The 22,647-nt window shown below is 46.3% G+C and overlaps 2 protein-coding genes across 5 annotated transcripts in view; one reads left to right on the top strand and one right to left on the bottom strand.

The window, feature by feature from the left end:
* The first annotated feature begins 8,129 nt into the window (after positions 1 to 8,129).
* LOC134341188 (uncharacterized) overlaps positions 8,130 to 22,647 on the top strand; it is a 43,230-nt gene continuing 28,712 nt past the window's right edge. Inside the window, exons 1-2 of one of the 3 annotated variants that reach the window (XM_063039002.1) lie at positions 8,130 to 8,360; positions 8,793 to 8,939. Coding sequence is in view for 2 of the 3 variants with exons in the window: in XM_063039004.1 (XP_062895074.1) it covers positions 8,171 to 8,360; positions 8,793 to 8,939 (337 nt within the window). In the remaining variant the exon portion in view is untranslated. The remainder of the gene's footprint in view (positions 8,361 to 8,792; positions 8,940 to 22,647) is intronic. The other 2 variants (XM_063039004.1, XM_063039003.1) reach the window with 2 other exon arrangements.
* LOC134341187 (keratin-associated protein 9-1-like) overlaps positions 19,304 to 22,647 on the bottom strand; it is a 45,622-nt gene continuing 42,278 nt past the window's right edge. Inside the window, exons 3-4 of one of the 2 annotated variants that reach the window (XR_010016724.1) lie at positions 20,674 to 20,762; positions 19,304 to 19,633 (exon numbers count right to left, since the gene is read on the bottom strand). The gene's annotated coding sequence lies outside the window, so the exon portion shown is untranslated. The remainder of the gene's footprint in view (positions 19,634 to 20,673; positions 20,763 to 22,647) is intronic. The other variant, XR_010016723.1, reaches the window with a different exon arrangement.

The following is a 22,647-nucleotide window of genomic DNA, read 5'->3' on the forward strand; positions in this document are numbered from 1 at the left end:
CCATAGTTTATGGGAGTGAGAAGTTCCACCAATATGTATATGGCAAAGAAATCCAGGTTGAGAGTGATCACAAACCAGTTGAGAGCATCTTCAAAAAGCCACTCCACCAAGCTCCTATGAGGCTGCAAAGGATGCTTCTCAGGCTGCAGAGGTACACTCTCACAGTCACCTATAAGCCAGGAAAAGAACTGTACATCGCTGATGCTTTGAGCCGTGCTTACCTCAAAGAGCAAAAGGAAGAGTTGCTAGGAAGAGAGCTGGAGGTCAACTGGGTTACACCTCAGCTACCCATCTCTGAGGAGAAGTTGAACATGTTCAGGAAAGCGACTGCAGATGATCCTGAAATGCAAATGCTAAGAGACATTACAGTGAATGGATGGCCAACAGAAAGAAAAGATGTTCCAAAGGAAATGCAGAAATACTGGACATTTAAAGAGGAAATCAGCTATGCATCAGGACTAATGTTCAAAACGGCAAAACTCATCGTAACAAACCAAATGAGACAGGAAATGCTCAACAGAATTCATGAGTCACACCTGGGGATAGTGAAATATAAAGAAAGAGCAAGAGACATTCTCTATTGGCCAGGCATGTCAACTCAGATAGAAGACATTGTGTCTCAGTGTGCTGTCTGTAATGAAAACAAAAACAGCAATCCAAGACAGCCTCTGCTTCCCCCACTACCAGGAAGACCATGGGAGAAGATTGGCACAGATCTCTTTCACTACAATGGTACAGAATATCTGCTTTGTGTGGACTACTATTCAAAATATCCGGAGATCACCAAGTTAAGTGACACGTCCAGTTGAGATGTCATTACCGCAATGAAGTCGGCATTCACAAGACATGGTATTCCAGATATTGTCGTTAGTGACAATGGTCCACAATATGCCAAAGGTGAGTTCAGAGGGTTCTCAGAAAGCTGGGAATTTCAACATGTTATTTCCAGTCCAGGGCACGCTCAGTCTAATGGACAAGCAGAGGGAACTGTACAAACTGTCAAGAACATGCTCAAGAAGGCACATAGCAGCAACGGTGACCCTTACATTGCTCTGCTTGAATACCGCAACACACCGATCGAGGGTGTGGGCTTCTCTCCTGCTCAGCTGTTGATGGGACGTCCTCTGAAGTCCAAACTGCCAACATCCACAACCCTACTAACTCCTGAAGGTAATGCTCAACTACATGACAAGCAAAGGTACAAGCAAATAAAGCAAAAGAGCTACTGTGACAGAAATACAATACAGTTGCCAGATCTGCATACAGGTGAAAATGTCAGAATACAGAGAGGAGACACTTGGCAACCAGCTGTGGTTGTGAACAGACATCAGCAACCAAGATCCTGCATAGTTCGCACGCCGGATGGAAGAGTCTACAGGAGGAACAGGAAGCATCTGTTGAAGACAGGCGAGAGTGAGTTTCCACGTACAGATGCACAGGACATTTACTCATATACAGACATGGAAACAAACAACACCAAGAATGATGCAGACCCCAAAGACACAGAGGTCACTCGAGAGACTGACACGGATGAAGGACAAGCACAGTCACAGTTGTATCACACACGGTCTGGGAGGCAAGTCAAACTTCCAGCTAGATACAGAGATTAGACATACAGTTTGAGGCAAAGTCACACTTGTTATAAGTTCCAAGGTGTGAAATTAAAGGTGTATTAGTCTACGTTAATAAAAGAAAATACACTGCGGTTAGTATTGTAAGATACAATGCAGAATACAGTACAAGAAGGTAAGATTTTTTTAGTTTATGTCATGGTTGTTGCACTGTAAGAAGGGCATAGCTAGAGGCATTGTTTTGATAATTTACAGTGTCGTAAAAAAAAATCTTGAGAAGGGGGATGTAATGTATTGTGTGAGTATTCGTAGCTTCAGAGTGCGTATGATGTCAGGACGTGGGAAAGGTTTAAAAAATGGAAGTCTGGTGAATAAACGAGGTTGTTCAATCCACAGTAGTGTCCGAGTCACATCAATATTACAGTATCCAGGTTCCAGAACATCATTATTCCACAGGACTGACCCCATGTGGGAGAACCATCTCCTGCATTAACAAAAAGGCTCAGCAGAGGGCGCACTTCTTGTGGCAGTTGGTAAAATTCCACCTTCCCAGATCATATTGTGAAAATCTACACTGCCATCAGAGAGAGTGTCTTTACATCAGTCAATACTGTCTGGTTTGGTATAACATTCTCCTACTGTACTGTATATGTTGGTGAAATTCCACCCTCCCAGAACATACTGTGAAAATCTACGCTGCCATCATACAAATGACCACAAGGCATAGGAGTCGAGTTCGGCCATTTGGCTGATTGATACTGCTCCTCTGTTCCGTTGTGGCTAATTTATTATTCCTCTCAACCCATTCTCCCTGTAACTTTTGATGCCCTAACTAATCAAGAACCTATGAATCTCTGTTTTAAACATATCCAGTGACAGGGCCTCAGTAGCCATCAGCAGCAATGAATTCCACTGCTCTCTGGCTAAAGAAATTCATCCTTATCTGTTTTCTAAATGGACATCCCTCTATTCTGACACTGTGTCCTCTGCTCCTAGACTCCCCCACTATAGGAAACATCTACTCCACATCCACTCTATCTAGATGTTTCAATATTGAATGGGTCTTAATGAGATAACCCATCATTCTCCTAAACTCCAGAGAGAACAGGCCCAAAGCCATCAAACACTCCTCATACATTAACCCTTTCATTCCCAGTGAACCTCCTCTGGACCCTCTCCTATGCCAGCACATTCTTTTTAAGGGGCCCAAAACTGACCACAATACACCCGGTGTGATCTGACCAATGCTTAATAAAGCCTCAATGTTAATCCTAGCCTTTATATGCAAGTCCTCTCAAAATGAATGCTGACATTACGTTTGTCTTCCCTACCACCAGCCCAACCTGAATGTTAACCTTCAGGGAATCCTGCACGAGGACTCCCAAGTCTATTTGCACCTCTGATTTCTGAATTTTCTCCCCATTTAGAAAACAGTCTATATCTTTACTCCTCCCACCAAAGTGTATCACCTACATTATATTCAATCTGCCACTGCCTTTCCCATTCTACAAATCTGTCTAAGCCCTTCTGCAGACTCCTTTAACACTATCTGCCCCTTCACCTACCTTCGTATCATCTTCAAACTTGGGCACAAAGCCATTGATTCTGTCATTCAAATCATTGACATATAACATGAAAAGTTGTGGTCTCATTACCAACCCCCGTGGAACATCACTGGCCACGGGCGTTCAACTAGAAAAGGCACACTTCATTCCCAATCCTTATCTCCTGCCAGTCAGCCAATCCTCTATCCATGGTAGTACCTTTCCTGTAATACCATGGGCTCCTGTTTAAATACAGAGCAGCCTCACACCAGCCTTTGTTGTTTCGTTTCATCCTCTCACCCTCTACGAAAGTTGTAGTGAACTGTCAGGTCAGCAGAAGAGGTTATTGGCTGCAGTCTACCATCATTGCATGACTTGTATGTATCTGGGACAAAGAAGCAGTGAGGAAAATCATTCTGGACACGACCCACCCTGCAAGCTGCCTTTTCCAAAATCTCCCTCCTGGAAAGCAGATAGGGCTATTGAAACAAAAAACTTCACACCACCTTAAAGGTTTCTTCCCCCAGACAGTTAATCTGGTTAACCATTCTAACTAGTCCCCCCAGCCCCACCTACTCTATCTATTACCTCAGTTACCGCACAGCGCTGTGAACACTTTAAACCATTGTTTATAATTCTGATAAAAATAATAACAAATGTTGTGTTTATGCACATTTTATTCCATATCCACACTTCTGACATTAATTCCATATCATGCTTGATAGATTTTTGATTAGTTAGGGCATGAAAGGATATGGGAAGAAGGCAGGAGATTGTGGCTGAGAAGGAAATGGATCAGCCATGATGAAATGACAGAGCAGACTCGATGGGCTGAATGGCCGAATTCTGCTCCTATGCTTTATGGTCTTATAATGGTTTATCTTTATAATTGTTGAATGTTGTTTTTTTTGTTGCATGTCACTCCCTGACCAACACAACACAGAAAATTCCTGTTGCAAGTAGATATATATGTATATGGTGATAATGTTTATCTTTGATCCGACACATTGGGTCAACAATCCCTCCTGGATGCACCCGACAAATTCTGCCTGACCCCCTGAGTTCCTCCAGCAGATTGTTTTATGCTTCACAATGATTTACTGACAGGAGAGAAGAGGCAGCAGAAACCCTCAAAGAGAAAATGCCCCAGGTTAGAGAGAGATGGAGCACAAGAGTATTTATCTGTGACTCACTGAAGGGCACTTTGAAGATCCTGAATTTCATGAGACTCCTTATAGACAAACAGAATGCAGGGAAACTGCTCTTCACACTGGGAGATTTTCAGCTCCTTCAAAATTTTCTATATTCTCTTTTGCAGCTGTTGTTTTCAAAATATACACCCAGTACCCACGTTATTAGGTACACCTGTACGTTAATGCAAATATCTAATGCCAAGCACCAGGCAGCAACTCAATGCATAAAAGCATGCAGACATGGTCAAGAGGTTCAGTTGTTGTTCAGAACAAACATCAGAATGGGGAAGAAATGTGATCTAAGTGAATTTGACCTGGAATGATTGTTGGTTGGAGTATCTCAGAAACAGCTGATCTCCTTGGATTTTCTCACACAACAGTTTCTAGAATTTAGAGAATGGTACGAGAAACAACAAACATATTTCCCGAAGAAAACAAACATCAATAATTTGAATAACTATCGTCCGGTTGCCCTTACACCAATAATAATGAAGTGCTTTGAGAGATTGGTCCTCTCCCACATTAAAGTCACTATCCCTGCTACACTGGACTCACACCAGTTTGTCTATAAAGCAAACAGGTCTGCGGAGGATGCCATCTTATTAGCTCTTCACACTGTCCTGACACACCTGGAGGGAAAGGGCACATACGTGAGGATGTTGTTTGTTGATTACAGCTCTGCTTTTAATACTGTCATCGCCAGCAAGCTCATCTCCAAACTCCACCAGCTAGGTCTCCTGTCATCACTCTGCAACTGGGTCCCAAATTTCTTGTCAGAGCATTCACAGGCAGTGAGACTGGGCCCTCACCTGTCCTCCACTACTATCCTGAACACTGGTACACCACAAGGTTGTGTATTGAGTCCCATACTCTACTCCCTCTTCACTTACGACTGTGTACCTGCATTAAACACCAATACCATCGTCAAATTCGCAGACAACAGAACAGTGATCGGGTTGATCTCCAACAGGGACAAATCAGTGTACAGAACGGAGGTACAGAACTTTGTGAGCTGTGCTCAGAGAACAACCTGTCTCTTAATACAGCAAAGACTAAGGAGCTAATTATCAACTTTGGAAAGTCACGAGATGACGAGTACGCTCCAGTCTACATTAATGGAGACAGAGTGGAGAGAGTGTCCAGTTTCAGGTTTCTGGGAATACATATTTCGGAAGACCTTATATGGTCCACTAACACCACAGCAATAGTTAAGAAAGCACAGCAATGCTTGTTTTTCCTCAGGACGCTGAAGAAAGCTGGTCTAACTGAACAGATGCTGGTGACCTTTTACCGCTGCACCATAGAGAGCATCTTAACATACTGCATCTCTGTGTGGTATCTCAGTTGTACAGCAGCTGAGAGGAAAGCACTTCAGCGGGTCGTCTCTAGTGCACAGAAGATCATCGGGACACAGCTCCCAGCCCTGGAGGACACCTACAGCTCTCACCACCTAAGGAAAGCTACAAGCATCTGTAAGGACAATACACACCCATGCAATCATCTGTTTGAACTTCTTCCATCTGGCAGACGTTTGTAAGATTTTCTATGCCCGCACTTCCAGACTGAAAAATAGCTTTTTCCCCCAGAGTTATAATTGCTCTGAACCAATCGATCAAGCATCATCCATAAATTTGTTATATTGCTACTTTTAATACTGGTTTTATGGCTGTCATGCATCTGAGTTGTGCTTTTGTACTGCTGGAAATTGCTTGTACTGGCTGGTTGTACTTGACAATGTCTCATCCAATTTACAAACACATCTTGAATAAGGAGCAACTGAAACTTCTTGACGAATGTCCCATGCAGGACCTTGTCACATGCCTTGCTAAAGTCCACGTAAATTACATCCACTCTCCTCCATCCAACCCCTTCCTTCCCCTCTCCCATCCTCCCTTCCCTCTCTTCTTCTGTCCCCTTCCCTCGGCTCATACACTCGGCTCTCCCCCAACCACCCCCTTACTTTCCCTCCTGTCCACTTCCCTCCCCTCAACCTTCCCATTCTTTCCCTTCTCCCCTTCCTGCCCCTCCCCCTTCCTCACCCCCTTCCCTCTCCTCTCACCTCTCCACTCCCATACCCTCCTCCTACCCTCCCCCTCCCCTTATCCTCTATCCCTCCCTCCCCTTTTCCTTCCCTCTTACCTCTCCTCCATTCCCCACCCTTCCTCTTAAACAACTTCCCCTCCTGTCCCCTCCTTCCCATCTTGCCCTTCCTGCCACTCTCCCCTTTCCCCCTCTCTGCCCTTTTGCCTTTCCCCTCTCCCCCTTCTTTCACTCCTTCTCCCTCTCCCCTCCCTTTCTCTCTACCCCTTCCCCCTGCCCCCTTCCACTATTTCCTTCCCCACTGCCCCCTCCCTCTCAACCCTCCACCCCCTCTACCCTCCCCAACCTCCCCCTCTATCTAACCCTCTCACCCTTCCCTCTCCCCTCCCCTCTCCCATTCCCCTCCCTCCCCTAAACAACTTCCCCTCCTACTCTCCCTCCTTTTTACCCTTCCCCCTTCCCATCTTGCCTTTCCTGCCACTCTCTCCTTCCCCCTCTCTGCCCTCTTGCCTTTCCCCTCTCCCCTTCTATCCCTCCATCTACCCCTCTCTCCTCCCCTTCCCCCTCACTCCCTCCTGTATCCTCCTTCCCCTGCCTTCTCCCCTCTCCTTCCTCCCCTTCCTCCTCCATCCCCTCTCCACTCTCCTCCCTCTTCCCTCTGTGCCTTCTTTCCATTCCCTTCCCTCCTCCCCTCTTCCATTCTCCTCCCTCCCCATTAACCACCTTCCCCTCCTTCTCTCCCTCCTTTTCCCCTTCTCCTCCTTCCCATCTTGCCCTTCCTGCCACTTTCCCCTTACCCCTCTGCCCTCTTGCCTTTCCCCTCTCCCCCTTCTTTCCCTCCATCTACCCTCTCTCCCCTTCTTTCTCTCCATCTACCCCCTCTCCTCCCCTTCCCCCTTAACCCCTCCTCCATCCACCTTCTCTCTCCCCTCTTTCCCCTCACCCTCCTCCCTCCTTCCCCCTCCCCCTCTTCCCCCACCCTCACCCTCCTCCCCTTCCCCCCTCCTCCTCCCTCTCCTCCCCCTCACCCTCCTCCCTCTCCTCCTCTCCCCTCCACCCTCTCCCTCTCCTTCTCCTCCCCCTCTCCCCTCCCCTCCCCACCTCCTCATCCCCTGCCCTTCCCCTCTCCCCCTCCTCCTCTCCCTCCCCCTCACTCCCTCCTCCCTCTCCTCCTCTCCCACCTCTCCCCCTCCCCTCCCCTCCTCCCGCCACCCTCCTTCTCACCCTCCTCCCTCTCTCCCTCCTCCCCCTCACCGTCCTCCCTCTCCTCACCCACCTCTCCCCTCCACCCTCGCCCTCTCCCCTCCCTCTCCTTCCTCCCCTCTCTCTTCTTCCTCTCCCTCTCCCCCACTCCCCACCCCTCTCCCCCTCCACCCACCCTCACCCCTCTTCCTCTCCCTCACCCTCTCCCGCTCCCCACCCCTTCCACTCCCCCACCCTCTCCTCCTCTTTCCCTCCCTCTTCGACCTTTCCCCTCTCAGCCTTCTTTCCATCCCCTTCCCACTCTCTTCTCACCCCTCTCTCATTCCCCTCCCTCCCCTTAACTACCTTACCCTCCTTTTTCCCCTCCCCTTCCTTCCCACCTTCCACCTCTCCCCTCCCCACAACCCTTCTCCCCTCCCTCATCCCCTACCCCTTCTTTCCTTCCCCCGCTCTCTGTTTCCCCTTCCGTTCTTCTCCCCCCCCCCCATTTCGAATACGGGTTTTGATGACGCCAACACCTGTTCAGTCTGAGTGACAGGTGGACGATCCAATCGAGCTCAATGACGGGGAAACGCCTGTGTTTGTCGGTGCAGTGGTTCAGTTTGCGGAAGCTGAGAGGATGGAGCCGAGCGAGTCGCCTGTGTCCCTCGACTGGTCCTGGTTCTGGATCGTCCCGCTGTTAGGGGCCATTCTTTTGATCGCACTCTGCATCTGGTGTTGTTGTAAGAGTAGTTTCCGTCTCCAAGACATCCCCGGAGTTCGGTCCGTTCTATCTTACGGGACGCTCCCGCGGACTCTCCTTTGCCAAGGTGGGACACGACACTGAACTTGGGGTATCAGAGGAATGGAGGGAGATCTTACTGGAACATCTTAGACCCCGGCACAGGACAGGGGAGATGTGGAGATGTTTCTCCCAGCGGGATTGTCTCGATCCAAGGGACAGAATTATGGTATCGAAAGGGAGGGTATCATTTAATACTGAGGTTCGTGGAAAATTCCGGCAGAGGGCGGGGGATCGCGGGAATTCTCCCCCTGGACAATCGGGGGATCACTGGGACAGATGGAGATCTGTGGTGATGAGGTGAGGTGGCATTGTTTTGAGGGATTGACTGGGCGGCCGGTCAAGGGAAGGGAGAGGCACAGGAGGAGCTGAGCGGGGTCCGGTCAGGGTGGAGGGATTGTGATGGGGGAACTGTGGATGTGAAAGAAGGTGACGATGGACATGTTGTGTTTTGTACCAGTGAAGTGTTACGGTCAGGGGAAAGTCCACCACGAAATTGTGAAAAAACTGAACATGATTGAAGGACCAGGAGCTCCACTTGTTCTCTTTGTCTACAAAGTGTCCCGTGAAACTGAGGATCTCCGCAACGCTCTGCAGTGGATTGAAGGTAGGATATTTATTTGAGCCTCTGGAGATGTCAGTGTACTTTTACAGCTGTTGTAACAATCATGTACAAAGAACATTCCCAGTTCAGCGCTGGGATTACCCTGTTCTGTTCTGGGATTGTCTGCTCTTGGTGGGACTGAAGGCCCCATTGTTTCCGGGTAGTTATTCTAGATCTCCCAAGCCGTTGTTTATCCCTGAGCCAACATTACACTGAGTTATTGAACTGATGATCCGGGTCAGACATCTAGATTCAACTGGAAGGACCTTTACTGGAGGCACAGTCACACAGACCGAATGTCTCCATCTGTAATGGAAAGTCGTTTGAACACAGAACAGTACAGAACATGAACAGACCCCTCAGCTCATGATGTCTGGGTCATGTATGATGCAAATTAAACTCTCTGTATAAAACCTTGCCTCACCCACACATCCACTTTAAACTTTACCTCTCTCTCTTCAGCATGGTAGCATGGTGGTTACAATGTTTACAACACCAGTGAGCCAGATTCAATTCCACTGTCGTCTGTAGGGAGTTTGTACGTTCTCTCAGTGACCACATGGGTTTCCTCTGGGTGCTCTGCTTTCCTCCCACATTCTAAAGACATATGGGTCAGTAAACATTAGTAATTTGTGGAATCAGAATCAGAATCAAAACTTCAGAGTTCATTGTAAATTTATTATCATAGTACATACATGCTGCCATAGACAACCCTAACGCTGGTGGGAGTTGTGTACAGGCCACCTAACAGTAGTAGTGAGGTCGGGGATGGTATTAAACAGGAAATTAGAAATGTGTTCAATAAAGGAACAGCAGTTATAATGGGTGACTTCAACCTACATGTAGATTGGGTGAACCAAATTGGTAAAGGTGCTGAGGAAGAGGATTTCTTGGAATGTATGTGGGATGGTTTTTTGAACCAACATGTCGAGGAACCAACTAGAGAGCAGGCTATTCTAGATTGGGTTTTGAGCAATGAGGAAGGGTTAATTAGCAATCTTGTTGTGAGAGGCCCCTTGGGTAAGAGTGACCATAATATGGTGGAATTCTTCATTAAGATGGAGAGTGACATAGTTAATTCAGAAACAAAGGTTCTGAACTTAAAGAGGGGTAACTTTGAAGGTATGAGACGTGAATTAGCTAAGATAGACTGGCAAATGACACTTAAAGGATTGACGGTGGATATGCAATGGCAAGCATTTAAAGATTGCATGGATGAACTACAACAATTGTTCATCCCAGTTTGGCAAAAGAATAAATCAAGGAAGGTAGTGCACCCGTGGCTGACAAGAGAAATTAGGGATAGTATCAATTCCAAAGAAGAAACATACAAATTAGCCAGAAAAAGTGGCTCACCTGAGGACTGGGAGAAATTCAGAGTTCAGCAGAGGAGGACAAAGGGCTTAATTAGGAAGGGGAAAAAAGATTATGAGAGAAAACTGGCAGGGAACATAAAAACTGACTGTAAAAGCTTTTATAGATATGTAAAAAGGAAAAGACTGGCAAAGACAAATGTAGGTCCCCTACAGACAGAAACAGGTGAATTGATTATGGGGAGCAAGGACATGGCAGACCAATTGAATAATTACTTTGGTTCTGTCTTCACTAAGGAGGACATAAATAATCTTCCAGAAATAGTAGGGGACAGAGGGTCCAATGAGATGGAGGAACTGAGTGAAATACATGTTAGTAGGGAAGTGGTGTTAGGTAAATTGAAGGGATTAAAGGCAGATAAATCCCCAGGGCCAGACGGTCTGCATCCCAGAGTGCTTAAGGAAGTAGCCCAAGAAATAGTGGATGCATTAGTGATAATTTTTCAAAACTCGTTAGATTCTGGACTAGTTCCTGAGGATTGGAGTGTGGCTAATGTAACCCCACTTTTTAAAAAAGGAGGGAGAGAGAAGCCGGGGAATTATAGACCGGTTAGCCTAACGTCGGTGGTGGGGAAACTGCTGGAGTCAGTTATCAAAGATGTGATAACAGCACATTTGGAAAGCGGTGAAATCATCGGACAAAGTCAGCACGGATTTGTGAAAGGAAAATCATGTCTGACGAATCTCATAGAATTTTTTGAGGATGTAACTAGTAGAGTGGATAGGGGAGAACCAGTGGATGTGGTATATTTGGATTTTCAAAAGGCTTTTGACAAGGTCCCACACAGGAGATTAGTGTGCAAACTTAAAGCACATGGTATTGGGGGTAAGGTATTGATGTGGATAGAGAATTGGTTAGCAGACAGGAAGCAAAGAGTGGGAATAAACGGGACCTTTTCAGAATGGCAGGCAGTGACTAGTGGGGTACCGCAAGGCTCAGTGCTGGGACCCCAGTTGTTTGCAATATATGTTGTGACAAGAATACACATAGATTAAGATGTAGCTGGCCTGGGCTGGCACCAGTGGAATCAACAGTTGGTCTGCCACCTGTCTTCAGGAGAGAGAGAGATAAGGAAAACAATGGAGCAGCATTTGGAGATGTTAATGAAGGAAGGAGAGCTGTCAAGATCGGCTCCCCCTTTGAACCCTGAACTGTTTGAAGTGATGGACAGGCGATACCCCAGCAGGGGGATAAAAAGGGACAGGTTCGCTAAGGCAGGACACACACGACACCCGAGGTAACAAGACCCTGGAAGCGGTGCGTCTCTCACAAGTCGGTGGGAAGTATCGGGCCATAGACGCACAGGGTGAAAAGGCACGATCGGCGGGAACCTGGTGTGTGTCCACCCTTGCCTGGGTGCCGGGTTCACCGCAGGGAAACGATCGTATCTGGAAACGGAGGGGTCACGGTCGGTGACCTCAGATGACATCACAAAGGACTCGCCCGAAAGCTGACTGCGAAGGTCTGTGTGTGGAAGCCGTTTGAATATTCATTCGTTTTGCTCTCTCTCTCCTTCCCCCCACTGTCCATCTCCCACGGCGGCGATTACTGTGAACTGAACTGAACTAAATTGAACTGAACTTTGCGTCACTTTGAAACTGGTCATTTACCCCTAGACAACGATAGAGCTTGATTGATCCTGTTATCTTAATTCTGTGTACATGTATGTTTATCATTGCTGAACTGTTGCATTCATTATCCTTTTGATTAGAGTACTGTGTTGCTTGTTTCTTTAATAAAACTTTCTGAGTTCTAGTAATCCAGACTCCAACTGAGTGATCCATTTCTGCTGGTTTGGCAACCCAGTTACAGGGTACGTAACATAAGTGGGGTTCTCGTCCGCGATTTTGAATGCTAAATTTGGGACGGAGTAAATTGATTGGGTCAAAATTCCCGAAAGAAAGAAAAGACAAACAGCAGAAATGGAGGCTGAGGAATTTATAAAGGCGCCGACCTTGGAGGCATTAGAGGATGCCAGGAAATTGGAATTGGTAGCTGTGGCCAAACGGTTGAATCTTGCTAAGGGGAAGTCGACAATGAGGAGAGAGGAGATACACAGAGCTATTGTAGAGCACTATGTATCTAAAGGTGTGTTTCCCCAAGGTGAGCTGGGGGTGGTGTCTATTGAAAAACCTGCTGGAGACGCAGTACAGGTACAGCTTGAAAAACTGAGACTCGAGCACGAGTTCCGGGTACGGCAGTTAGAACACGAAGAGAAGCAGTTAGAAAGGCAGAAGAAAGAGAGACAGTTAGAAAGGCAGGAGAGAGAGAGAGAGCGAGAGGAGAAACAGAGGGAAAGGGAATTCGAGCTGGAGAAGTTAAAGATAAGGGCAGAGCAGAGGCCCATGCCGAACCAAGGTGGAGGGTTCCGGGCGACCCAGGAGGTTAGGCTGGTTCCCCCATTTGACGATACCGACGTGGATCGGTACTTTCTCCATTTCGAAAAAGTTGCTATAAGTCAGGACTGGCCGAGGGATAAGTGGGCTGTTTTGCTTCAGAGTGTATTGAAAGGGAAGGCCCAACAAGCTTGCTCAGCTTTGTCCGCAGAAGATGCCCAGAGGTATGAGGTGGTGAAAGAGGCCATCCTCAGGATTTATGAGTTGGTCCCGGAGGCATACCGGCAGAGGTTCCGGAATGCGAGGAAGCAGTGGGACTGCACGTATTTAGAGTTTGCCCGTGAGATGCAGACATATTGTGAGCATTGGTGTGCCTCAAAGGGGGTAGAGGGGGATTATGACAGACTGCTACAGCTGATCCTGATTGAGCAGTTTAAAGGTTGTGTCCCTGAGGGTATGAGACCCTACCTAGATGAGAAAGAGGCAGCCACGTTAGCCGCAACTGCTAAGTTAGTGGATGAGTACGCGTTGACGCATAAAATGAAGTTTGCCCCGAGTAAAGGCTACCAGAAGGGACGTCAGGACGGCGGGGAGAGTCTGCCAGAAAAGTCAGTAAGTAAGCCGGGGACTAGTGAGAAGGATAAGGTAGACCGGGAGCAGTCTGGTATTGAGCCGGCAAACCAACCTCCAGGAGAGGGGAGGTCGGATAAAGTTCAGGAAGGGCGCAAGAGGTTTATCTCGGCCGGATTGGTGTTGGTGAAGGAGGGGTTAAACCCAGTTCCAGTCCGGATCTGGAGAGACACGGGAGCTTGTCAGTCACTGATCTTGAGGAGTGTTTTAGACTTTAGTTCAGAGACCGAGACTGGGGAGGTCAGCGTGATCAAAGGCGTTGGAAAAGGGACAGAAGCCGTGCCTTTGCACCAGATACACTTACAAAGCAACCTGGTCTCTGGACTAGTCACGATCGGGGTGAGGCCCGAATTACCGATGAAAGGCATGGAAGTCTTGCTTGGTAATGACCTCACCGGGGGAATCGTGTTCCCAGCCGTGAGATTGACAAGTCAGCCTGCCAGCATTGAGGCCCCGCCCATGGACTCGCAGGTTTATCCCGTTTGCGCAGTAACTCGACGGATGTCGAGGAAGGCTGCAAAGGCTGAGATACAGCTAGCTGAGACGTTTCTGCCAGCCTTGTACGAGGAGGGGGTAGAAAGTGAAAAGGAGGAGCGTTGTGGAACAAGAAGAGGTGAGGGGGCTGAGGCAGACTTAGCATTAGCCAGGAAGGACTTTATACAGGCACAAGAGCGAGACGAGGAGCTGATGGGTTTGGCAGAGACAGCTCTCTCTGTACTAATGAGGAAATGGAGACCACGTACTGTGCCCGCAGATGAGGAGTGGGGAGTTGTACACCAGGTGGTAGAGCCGAAAATTTATAGGGGCGAGATTTTTAACCTGGCCCACAAAGTACCCCTCGGTGGACATTTTGGGGTGAGGAAGACAGTCGACAGAATTATGAAAGAGTTTTACTGGCCGAATATGAGGAAAGATATTATTGAATATTGTAGGCGATGTCATTTATGTCAGGTGGTAGGAAAGCCGAACCAGGTTCTGCCTAAAGCGCCCCTTCGACCGATACCCGCTTTCGGGGAACCTTTTTCCCGAGTAATTGTGGATTTTGTCGGTCCCCTGCCCAGAACTGCGAGTGGGCGGGAGTACGTGATGACTATCATGTGCGCCGTCACCAGGTTTCCGGAGGCGGTGCCCCTGGCCAGCGTCAGGGCTCCCGCAGTGGTAAAGGCACTTGTGAAATGTTTCGCTACGGTGGGGCTGCCCAGAGAAATCCAGTCAGATCAGGGGAGTGTCTTCACATCTCACACATTCCGACGGATGTTGGATGAGATGGGAGCAAAGCAGATTTTGGCCTCCGCATACCACCCTGAGTCACAAGGGGCGTTGGAACGATTCCACGCCACATTAAAGACCATGATTAAAATTTACTGTCAAGAAAACGCTAGGAGCTGGGATGATGCTTTGCCCCTCCTCTTATTTGCTGTGAGGGACACGGTTCAAGAGTCATTGGGGTTCAGCCCATTCGAGCTCGTCTTTGGTCATCGGCCCAGAGGATCCCTGACCTTACTAAAAGAGCAATGGTCCAGTCCGGCCGTCCAGGTTAATGTGATTGATTATGTTTTAAAATTTCGTGAGAGGCTTGAAAGGATCTGTGACCTTGCAAAAGAAAATCTGTGACACTCCCAGACTAAAATGAAAAAATGGTATGATAGGCGTGCCCGCGAAAAAGTGTTCCAAGTGGGCCATCGGGTCTTAGTTCTGTTCCCAGTGGTAGCCAACCCCTCCAGGCGAGATTCCACGTTTCCGTACAAGGTAATTAAAAAGATAGACCCTTTGAATTATGTTATCGAAACGCCGGACAGGCGTAAACCCACACAGTTGGTACACATTAACATGTTAAAAGCCTACCACGATCAGAAAGAAAACCCAGTTGGTGTTATCACGGAAATTAATGAGGCTGGGGTGTCGAATGAGATGGGGAAAACCCATCTCGAGAAGATGACTATGGTGCTGACCCGATTGGAGAACTCTATTGTTCTGGCTAAGTTTGCTGATAAGGTCTCTCACTTAACCTCCGAACAAAGCGGGCCATTGATAAAGCTAATTCACCGGCACGCAGATGTATGTCCCGATGCCCCGAGGCGATGCAAAGGGGCGGTGCATGATGTTGTGGTCACCTCAGACCGGCCTATTAAACAACACCCCTATAGGATGAACTTGGAGAAGGGCAAGCTAGTGGAGAAAGAAATTGAACACATGCCAGCCACAGATATTATTAGGCCATCCAAGTCGGAATGGGCCTCCCCCTGTGTGGTTGTCCCGAAAGCCGATGGGAGCATCCGATTCTGTACAGATTACCGAAAACCGATGCTTACCCCATCCTCAGGGTAGACGATTGCATCGATAAAGTGGGGAGAGCTACGTACATCACCAAGATCGATTTGCTGAAAGGGTACTGGTGTGTGCCTTTAACCGACCGGGCTAGAGAAATCTCGGCATTTGTCACTCCATCCGGGTTATGCGAGTATAATGTTCTACCTTTTGGCATGAAAAACGCCCCAGGGACCTTCCAGAGGATGATTAATTCAGTAATAAAGGGACTAAGGAACACAGAAGCATATATTGATGATTTGGTGGTCTGGAGTGACACGTGGGAGGAGCACATTGTAGCGGTAGAGGAGCTATTTAAACGGCTGTCCGAAGCCACCCTGACAGTGAACCTCGCAAAAAGTGAGTTCGGCCACGCGAAAGTCACTTATCTGGGACTTGTGGTAGGACAGGGGCAGCTGGCTCCGATGCAGGCTAAGGTGCGGGCTATCTCGGAGGTCCCCAACCCAACAGACAAGAGAGCCCTGAGAAGGTTCTTGGGGATGGTGGGATACTATAGGAAATTTTGCAAAAACTTTGCGGATATTTCCCTCCCTCTCACTAAGCTCTTGCCAAAGAATGCGAAGTTTGTGTGGAATGACCTTTGTCAACAAGCCTTCTGTGAAGGCGATTCTGTGTCATCATCCTGTGCTAAATGCGCCTGATTTTTCAAAACCCTTCTCGCTAGCAACAGATGCTGGCGATGAAGCTGCCAGGGTGGTGCTGTTGCTGACAGACAAAGAGGGGGTTGAGCACCCAGTCGCTTACTTTTCTAAGAAATTTAATACCCACCAGAGGAACTATTCCACTGTGGAAAAGGAGCTACTGGCCATCATACTGGCATTACAACATTTTGAAGTTTATATTTGCCCCGCACGGAAACCACTGGTAATTTACACCGACCACCACCCATTAGTGTTTTTGGCCACTATGAAAGATAAAAACAAAAGATTGCTAAGTTGGAGTCTGGTGCTACAGGAATTTGATATCAAAATTACACATATAAAAGGGATGGAAAATGTGATTGCTGACTGTCTGTCAAGGTGTTGACAACTTCAAATTCGCTGTATTAGCCAAATAGCTGATAAAGATGTATATTTGTGTGTATCAAATAATGTATTCATGTTTGTAATTTTTACCCCCGGTAAAAATCCTTAAAGGGGGGAAGTGTGACAAGAATACACATAGATTAAGATGTAGCTGGCCTGGGCTGGCACCAGTGGAATCAGCAGTTGGTCTGCCACCTGTCTTCAGGAGAGAGAGAGATAAGGAAAACAATGGAGCAGCATTTGGAGATGTTAATGAAGGAAGGAGAGCTGTCAAGATCGGCTCCACCTTTGAACCCTAAACTGTTTGAAGTGATGGACAGGCGATACCCCAGCAGGGGGATAAAAAGGGACAGGTTCGCTAAGGCAAGACACACACGACACCCCGAGGTAATGAGACCCTGGAAGCGGTGCGTCTCCCACAAGTCGATGGGAAGTACCGGGCCATAGACGCACAGGGTGGAAAGGCACGATCGGCGGGAACCTGGTGTGTGTCCACCCTTGCCTGGGTGCCAGGCTCACCGCAGGGAAATGATCGTATCTGGAAACGGAAGGGTCACGGTCGGTGACCTCAGATGACATCACAAAGGACTCGCCCGAAAGCTGACTGCGAAGGTCTGTCTGGAAGCCTTGAACATTCATTCGTTTTTTTGCTCTCTCTCTCCTTCCCCCCACTGTCCATTGCCACAGCAGCGATTACTGCGAACTGAACTGAACTGAACTTTGCGTCACTTTGAAACTGGTCATTTACCCCTAGACAACGATAGAGCTTGATTGATCCTGTTATCTTAATTCTGTGTACATGTGTGTTTATCATTGCTGAACTGTTGCATTCATCATCCTTTTGATTAGAGTACTGTGTTGCTTGTTTCTTTAATAAAACTTTCTGAGTTCTAGTAATCCAGACCCCAACTGAGTGATCCATTTCTGCTGGTTTGGCAACCCAGTTACGGGGTACGTAACAATGTTAATGACTTGGATGAGGGAATTAAATGCAGCATCTCCAAGTTTGTGGATGACACGAAGCTGGGCGGCAGTGTTAGCTGTGAGGAGGATGCTAAGAGGATGCAGGGTGACTTGGATAGGTTGGGTGAGTGGGCAAATTCATGGCAGATGCAATTTAATGTGGATAAATGTGAAGTTATGAACTTTGGTGGCAAAAATAGGAAAACAGATTATTATCTGAATGGTGGCTGATTAGGAAAAGGGGAAGTGCAACGAGACCTGGGTGTCATTATACACCAGTCATTGAAAGTGGGCATGCAGGTACAGCAGGCGGTGAAAAAGGCTAATGGTATGCTGGCACTTATAGCAAGAGGATTCGAGTACAGGAGCAGGGAGGTACTACTGCAGTTGTACAAGGCCTTGGTGAGACCACACCTGGAGTATTGTGTGCAGTTTTGGTCCCCTAATCTGAGGAAAGACATCCTTGCCATAGAGGGAGTACAAAGAAAGTTCACCAGATTGATTCCTGGGATGGCAGGACTTTAATATGAAGAAAGACTGGATGAACTAGGCTTGTACTCGTTGGAATTTAGAAGATTGAGTGGGGATCTGATTGAAACGTATAAAATCCTAAAGGGATTGGACAGGCTAGATGCAGGAAGATTGTTCCCGATGTTGGGGAAGTCCAGAATGAGGGGTCACGGTTTGAGGATAAAGGCGAAGCCTTTTAGGACTGAGATTAGGAAAAACTTCTTCACACAGAGAGTGGTGAATCTGTGGAATTCTCTGCCACAGGAAACAGTTGAGGCCAGTTCATTGGCTATATTTAAGAGGGAGTTAGATATGGCCCTTGTGGCTACGGGGATCAGGGGATATGGAGAGAAGGCTGGTGCAGGGTTCTGAGTTGGATGATCAGCCATGATTATAATAAATGGCGGTGCAGGCTTGAAGGGCCGAATGGCCTACTCCTGCACCTATTTTCTATGTTTCTATATTTCTATTCATTTCCTTGCAGGCAATCAGGTTTATTACCACTGATCTATGTTGTGAAATTTGTTTGCAGTACAGTGCGGGTACGGTCTCGACCTGAAATATTGACTGTACTCTTTTCCATGCATTTTGTCTGACCTGCTGAGTTCCTCCAGCATTTTGTGTGAGTTACTCACCTAATGTGCTTTCTTTCTGTTTTCTGCACCATTCTCTGTAAACTCCAGAGACTGCTGTACATGAAAATTCGAGGATATTTGCAGTTTCTGAGATACTCAAACCAACCTGACTGGCAATGACAATTATTTCACAGTCAAAGTCACTTTTCTTCCCCATTCTGATATATGGTCTGAACAACAACAAAAACTCTGTTTGCTTTTATGCATTGAGCTGCTGCCACAATTGACTGATTAGGTATTTGCATTAACAAGCCGGTGTATCTAATAAAGAGGTCACCAAGTCTACCTTCTGTGTGACCTTCTGTTACAGTCAAGTTGACTGTCCTTATCTGGTCTCCAGTCTCAGCGTAGTGTATCCACTTTGATAACAAATTTGCTGTGAACTTTGAATGTTCTTTCCAAATGTGAGTAAGTCCTGTGCTTAATATTCCAACAGCATCCATGCTGTTGATGTGAGGCTCACCAGCCTACAAATCCTGCATTATCCCTGCTCTTCTTACTGATCAAAGGGACAATGTTGGCCACCATCCATCCTAAAAGAAAGGATAAAAAGATTATTCATTATTATTCTTGTTATTTTTATATTTTATTGTCATACGTACCAAGGCACAGTGAAAAGCTGGTCTTGTGTACTGTACATACACATGAATTTATTATACAGTGCACTGACAGAGTACAGGATAAAAACAATAACAGAGTGCAGAATGAAGTGTCACAGCTCTGGAGTTCAGTGCAAAAGGTAACAATAATGTGCACGGTCATACTGAAGTAGATTGTGAGGTAAAGAGTCCAACGTCGTACCAGAGAACCATTTCAGTGACCAGATCAGAACCAGACAGCAAGCTAGAAGCTGTCCTTCAGCCTCGGACATGCTTTCAGGCTTTTGTATCTTCTGCCTGTTGGGAGAATGAGATCGTTGTCAAAGCCCCAGGAATTGTCTTTTCCTCGTCACGGTAACCTAGGATGGATCCCATCAGGTCCTTGGGATTTATCCACCTTAATGCTCTTCAAGACTCAGTACCATCTACTTCTTGATCTCAACATTCACTAACATATTAAAAATACCCCACACTGATTCACTGTTCCCCTCTTCCCTCTCCTCAGTGAATACTGATGTGAGATACTTCAGCAACAGTATTTGAATTCAACCATAAATTCACTCCTTTGTCCTTGAGTGGGTCCTATGTGCTGACTAGTTATTAACTCACTCTAAATGTGAATACTAATGTTTTCAGATTCTCTTTAATGCCACTTCCCAAAGACTTTGTACGTGTCCTTTTTGCACTTCCAATTCCTTGTTTAAATTCCCTCCTGCTTTCTTTATGTTCCAGAAAGGCCTTATCCAATTTCAGCTTCTGAAACGTGAAACATACTTCCCTTTTTGACTTAAATTTACAACAGCCAAGTTCCCTTACCATTAGTCTTTCTTCGGTACTGAAACACGCCTACCTCGAACTCTGATAAGCTGGTGTTTAAGTGACTCCCACATGTCAGATGTAGATTTATCCAATAGCAACTGTTCCAATTTACTCTCTGAGGCTCCTGCTAAATAATGCAATAATTTGCCTATCCCGGTTTAATACCTCCCCTTATTGATAACTATCTTTCAACTTTAGAGTTGAACCTTAACTTGAGGAGGGATTGATTCTTGGCCACCAGGAAGGACAGTGGAAGCAGACTGAACAAAACCTGACAATAACAAAGTGCAAATGTTGATCTCATGGAGGCAGAGGGAAGAGACAGTCCAAAGTCTAATGGGCTGGGTGATCAGACCCAAACTATTTGAGTGTCCAGGACATGTGGTAATAAGTGTACAAGCACAACAAAGTGACTTCAGCCTAATTTTTTTTTTACCATCAAAAATAAAGTACAAATAAACCACACAAAATATGACACAGCTAATCACAAAGATTTCCACAAAGATTCTGGGGCTCACAATTCTTAGTTGCTACTTGATATCATTGTTGGAGGAACTCTGATTTCCAACTCGTGAAACAACCCTGGGTCCAAGGCACCGATCGCAACCTCCAGGCCAAGTGGAAGTCCAAAGAAAATTCAAAGAACAAGTCAGTATATCAACAGGTCAATTGTGCAATATTTCTATTTTAATATCTGGGAATATATATGATGTACAACCTGAAATTCCTGTTTCTGCAGATATCCATGAAAACAGAAAAGTGCCTCAAACAACAATTGACAGTAACAACATTGAAAAGCCAAAGCCCTCTACTCCCCACTCCCACACACAAGCAGCAGCAAATGACTCTCTCCATCCCTCCCCCCACTCATTCAACAAAAAAGCATCAGCCCCTTCCACCTACCAAGCAAGCAAGCACCACCCCCAAGAAGGGCCATGATCTGCAATACAACAAAATCTAATCATTCTCCTGAGAATTCGACATATCACAGGTTCTCTCTCTTCCTAATAAAGGGACAGAGTTCCACAAGCTTCACAAGGCAGAGACACCCAGATACAGACAAACACTTTGTTATTACATTAACTTAGCCTGTTTACATCAGTGGTCAGTATACCCTCATAAATCAATTAGATATTTTAATGGTTACTCATCGTTATCTGATAGCACACAATATTCCTTGGACTTACAAAAGTACTTTAATGGAGATACATATGTATACATAAACAATAAGCCTGAATGCCGATACTAAGGAAGAATCCATTCATCTCACTCTCAAAGTGACATTCTACATACAACAATGCACTTCACATGCTACAAGCTCAGAAAGAGCTAAATTGTCATTTTGATCCTCCAGACATTCATCCAATTTTTAAAAAAAATTATTATGACACACAATCAAAGACAAAGTGTTGACTAAATGGAGTCATGCTGTAAATGAGTGAAGATCAGAACGAGAGGACAAAGTCTGCAGATGCTAGAAATCCTTGGTGTTCCAGTATATAAATCACAAAATATTAGCAGATATGTCCAGCAAACAGATAAAAAGGAAGATTGCATTCTGGACTTTATTGCAAAGTTTGAGGTTACAGAGGTGTTGCACAGTTGCAAAGAGAAGGCCTGGGCATTTCCTTGCAGTTAAGGAGGAATGAAGGGTGACCTTATTCAGGCATAATATCCTGAGAGGCGTTAGAGGATGGAAAATGGGATGTTTTCGCTATTTTGAAAGTCTCCAATGAGGAAACATAGTTACAAAATAAGTGGCCAGTCATTTAGGACAAAGATGTGTAGGACTGAGTTCTCCCATAATGAGGTGAATCTCTAGATGTCTCTGTACAGGGGACAGTGGAGAGAGATAGATATTTGAAAGGATGATGAATTGAGGAGTACAGGAAACTAAAATAGAATTGGAGTTCAGATCAAATGATATTGTCATGGGTGAGAGGGCCAAGTGGCCTTTTTGTTGTCCAGTGTTCAATACAAGTCTTAAAAATGGCTGGGGGATTAAACAAACGGTTTGCATACTTTTTTTGTGGAAGACAGGAATGTAGCAGAAGAATTGGGGCCAGAGATCTAACAACAGTGAGAAACTTGGGAGAGAGCAGCATCACCAAAGAGATGTCTCGTGATCAGGCTGAAAGCAGACAAAAGCACTGGACTTTAACAATTTGTAGGAATCATTATTGCAGAGGGATCACATCTAGGAGTGGTTTTCAAATATTTAACTATTCTGAATAGACCCTGCGGATTGTAAACCAGAATGAAACATAATGCTGTTTACGGTGGCAGAGATGTGGGAAATGGGGAAGAGCTGGATGATTTCTGATTGGTCGGCTATTGCAAGTGGAATAAAATGTGGATTATTCCAAAACCCTGGCCTGGTCACCTTCCAATGATCTGGATGACAGAGGCTGGAGATCCACAGAGAATGCAGGGTGGAGAGAGCTAGAGGAGAGGGGGATGATATAAGGTGTGGAAAGACAGGAAGAATTGGG

Source organism: Mobula hypostoma (genome assembly GCF_963921235.1).
Source record: "Mobula hypostoma chromosome 8 unlocalized genomic scaffold, sMobHyp1.1 SUPER_8_unloc_3, whole genome shotgun sequence".
Taxonomy (NCBI): Eukaryota; Metazoa; Chordata; class Chondrichthyes; order Myliobatiformes; family Myliobatidae; genus Mobula; species Mobula hypostoma.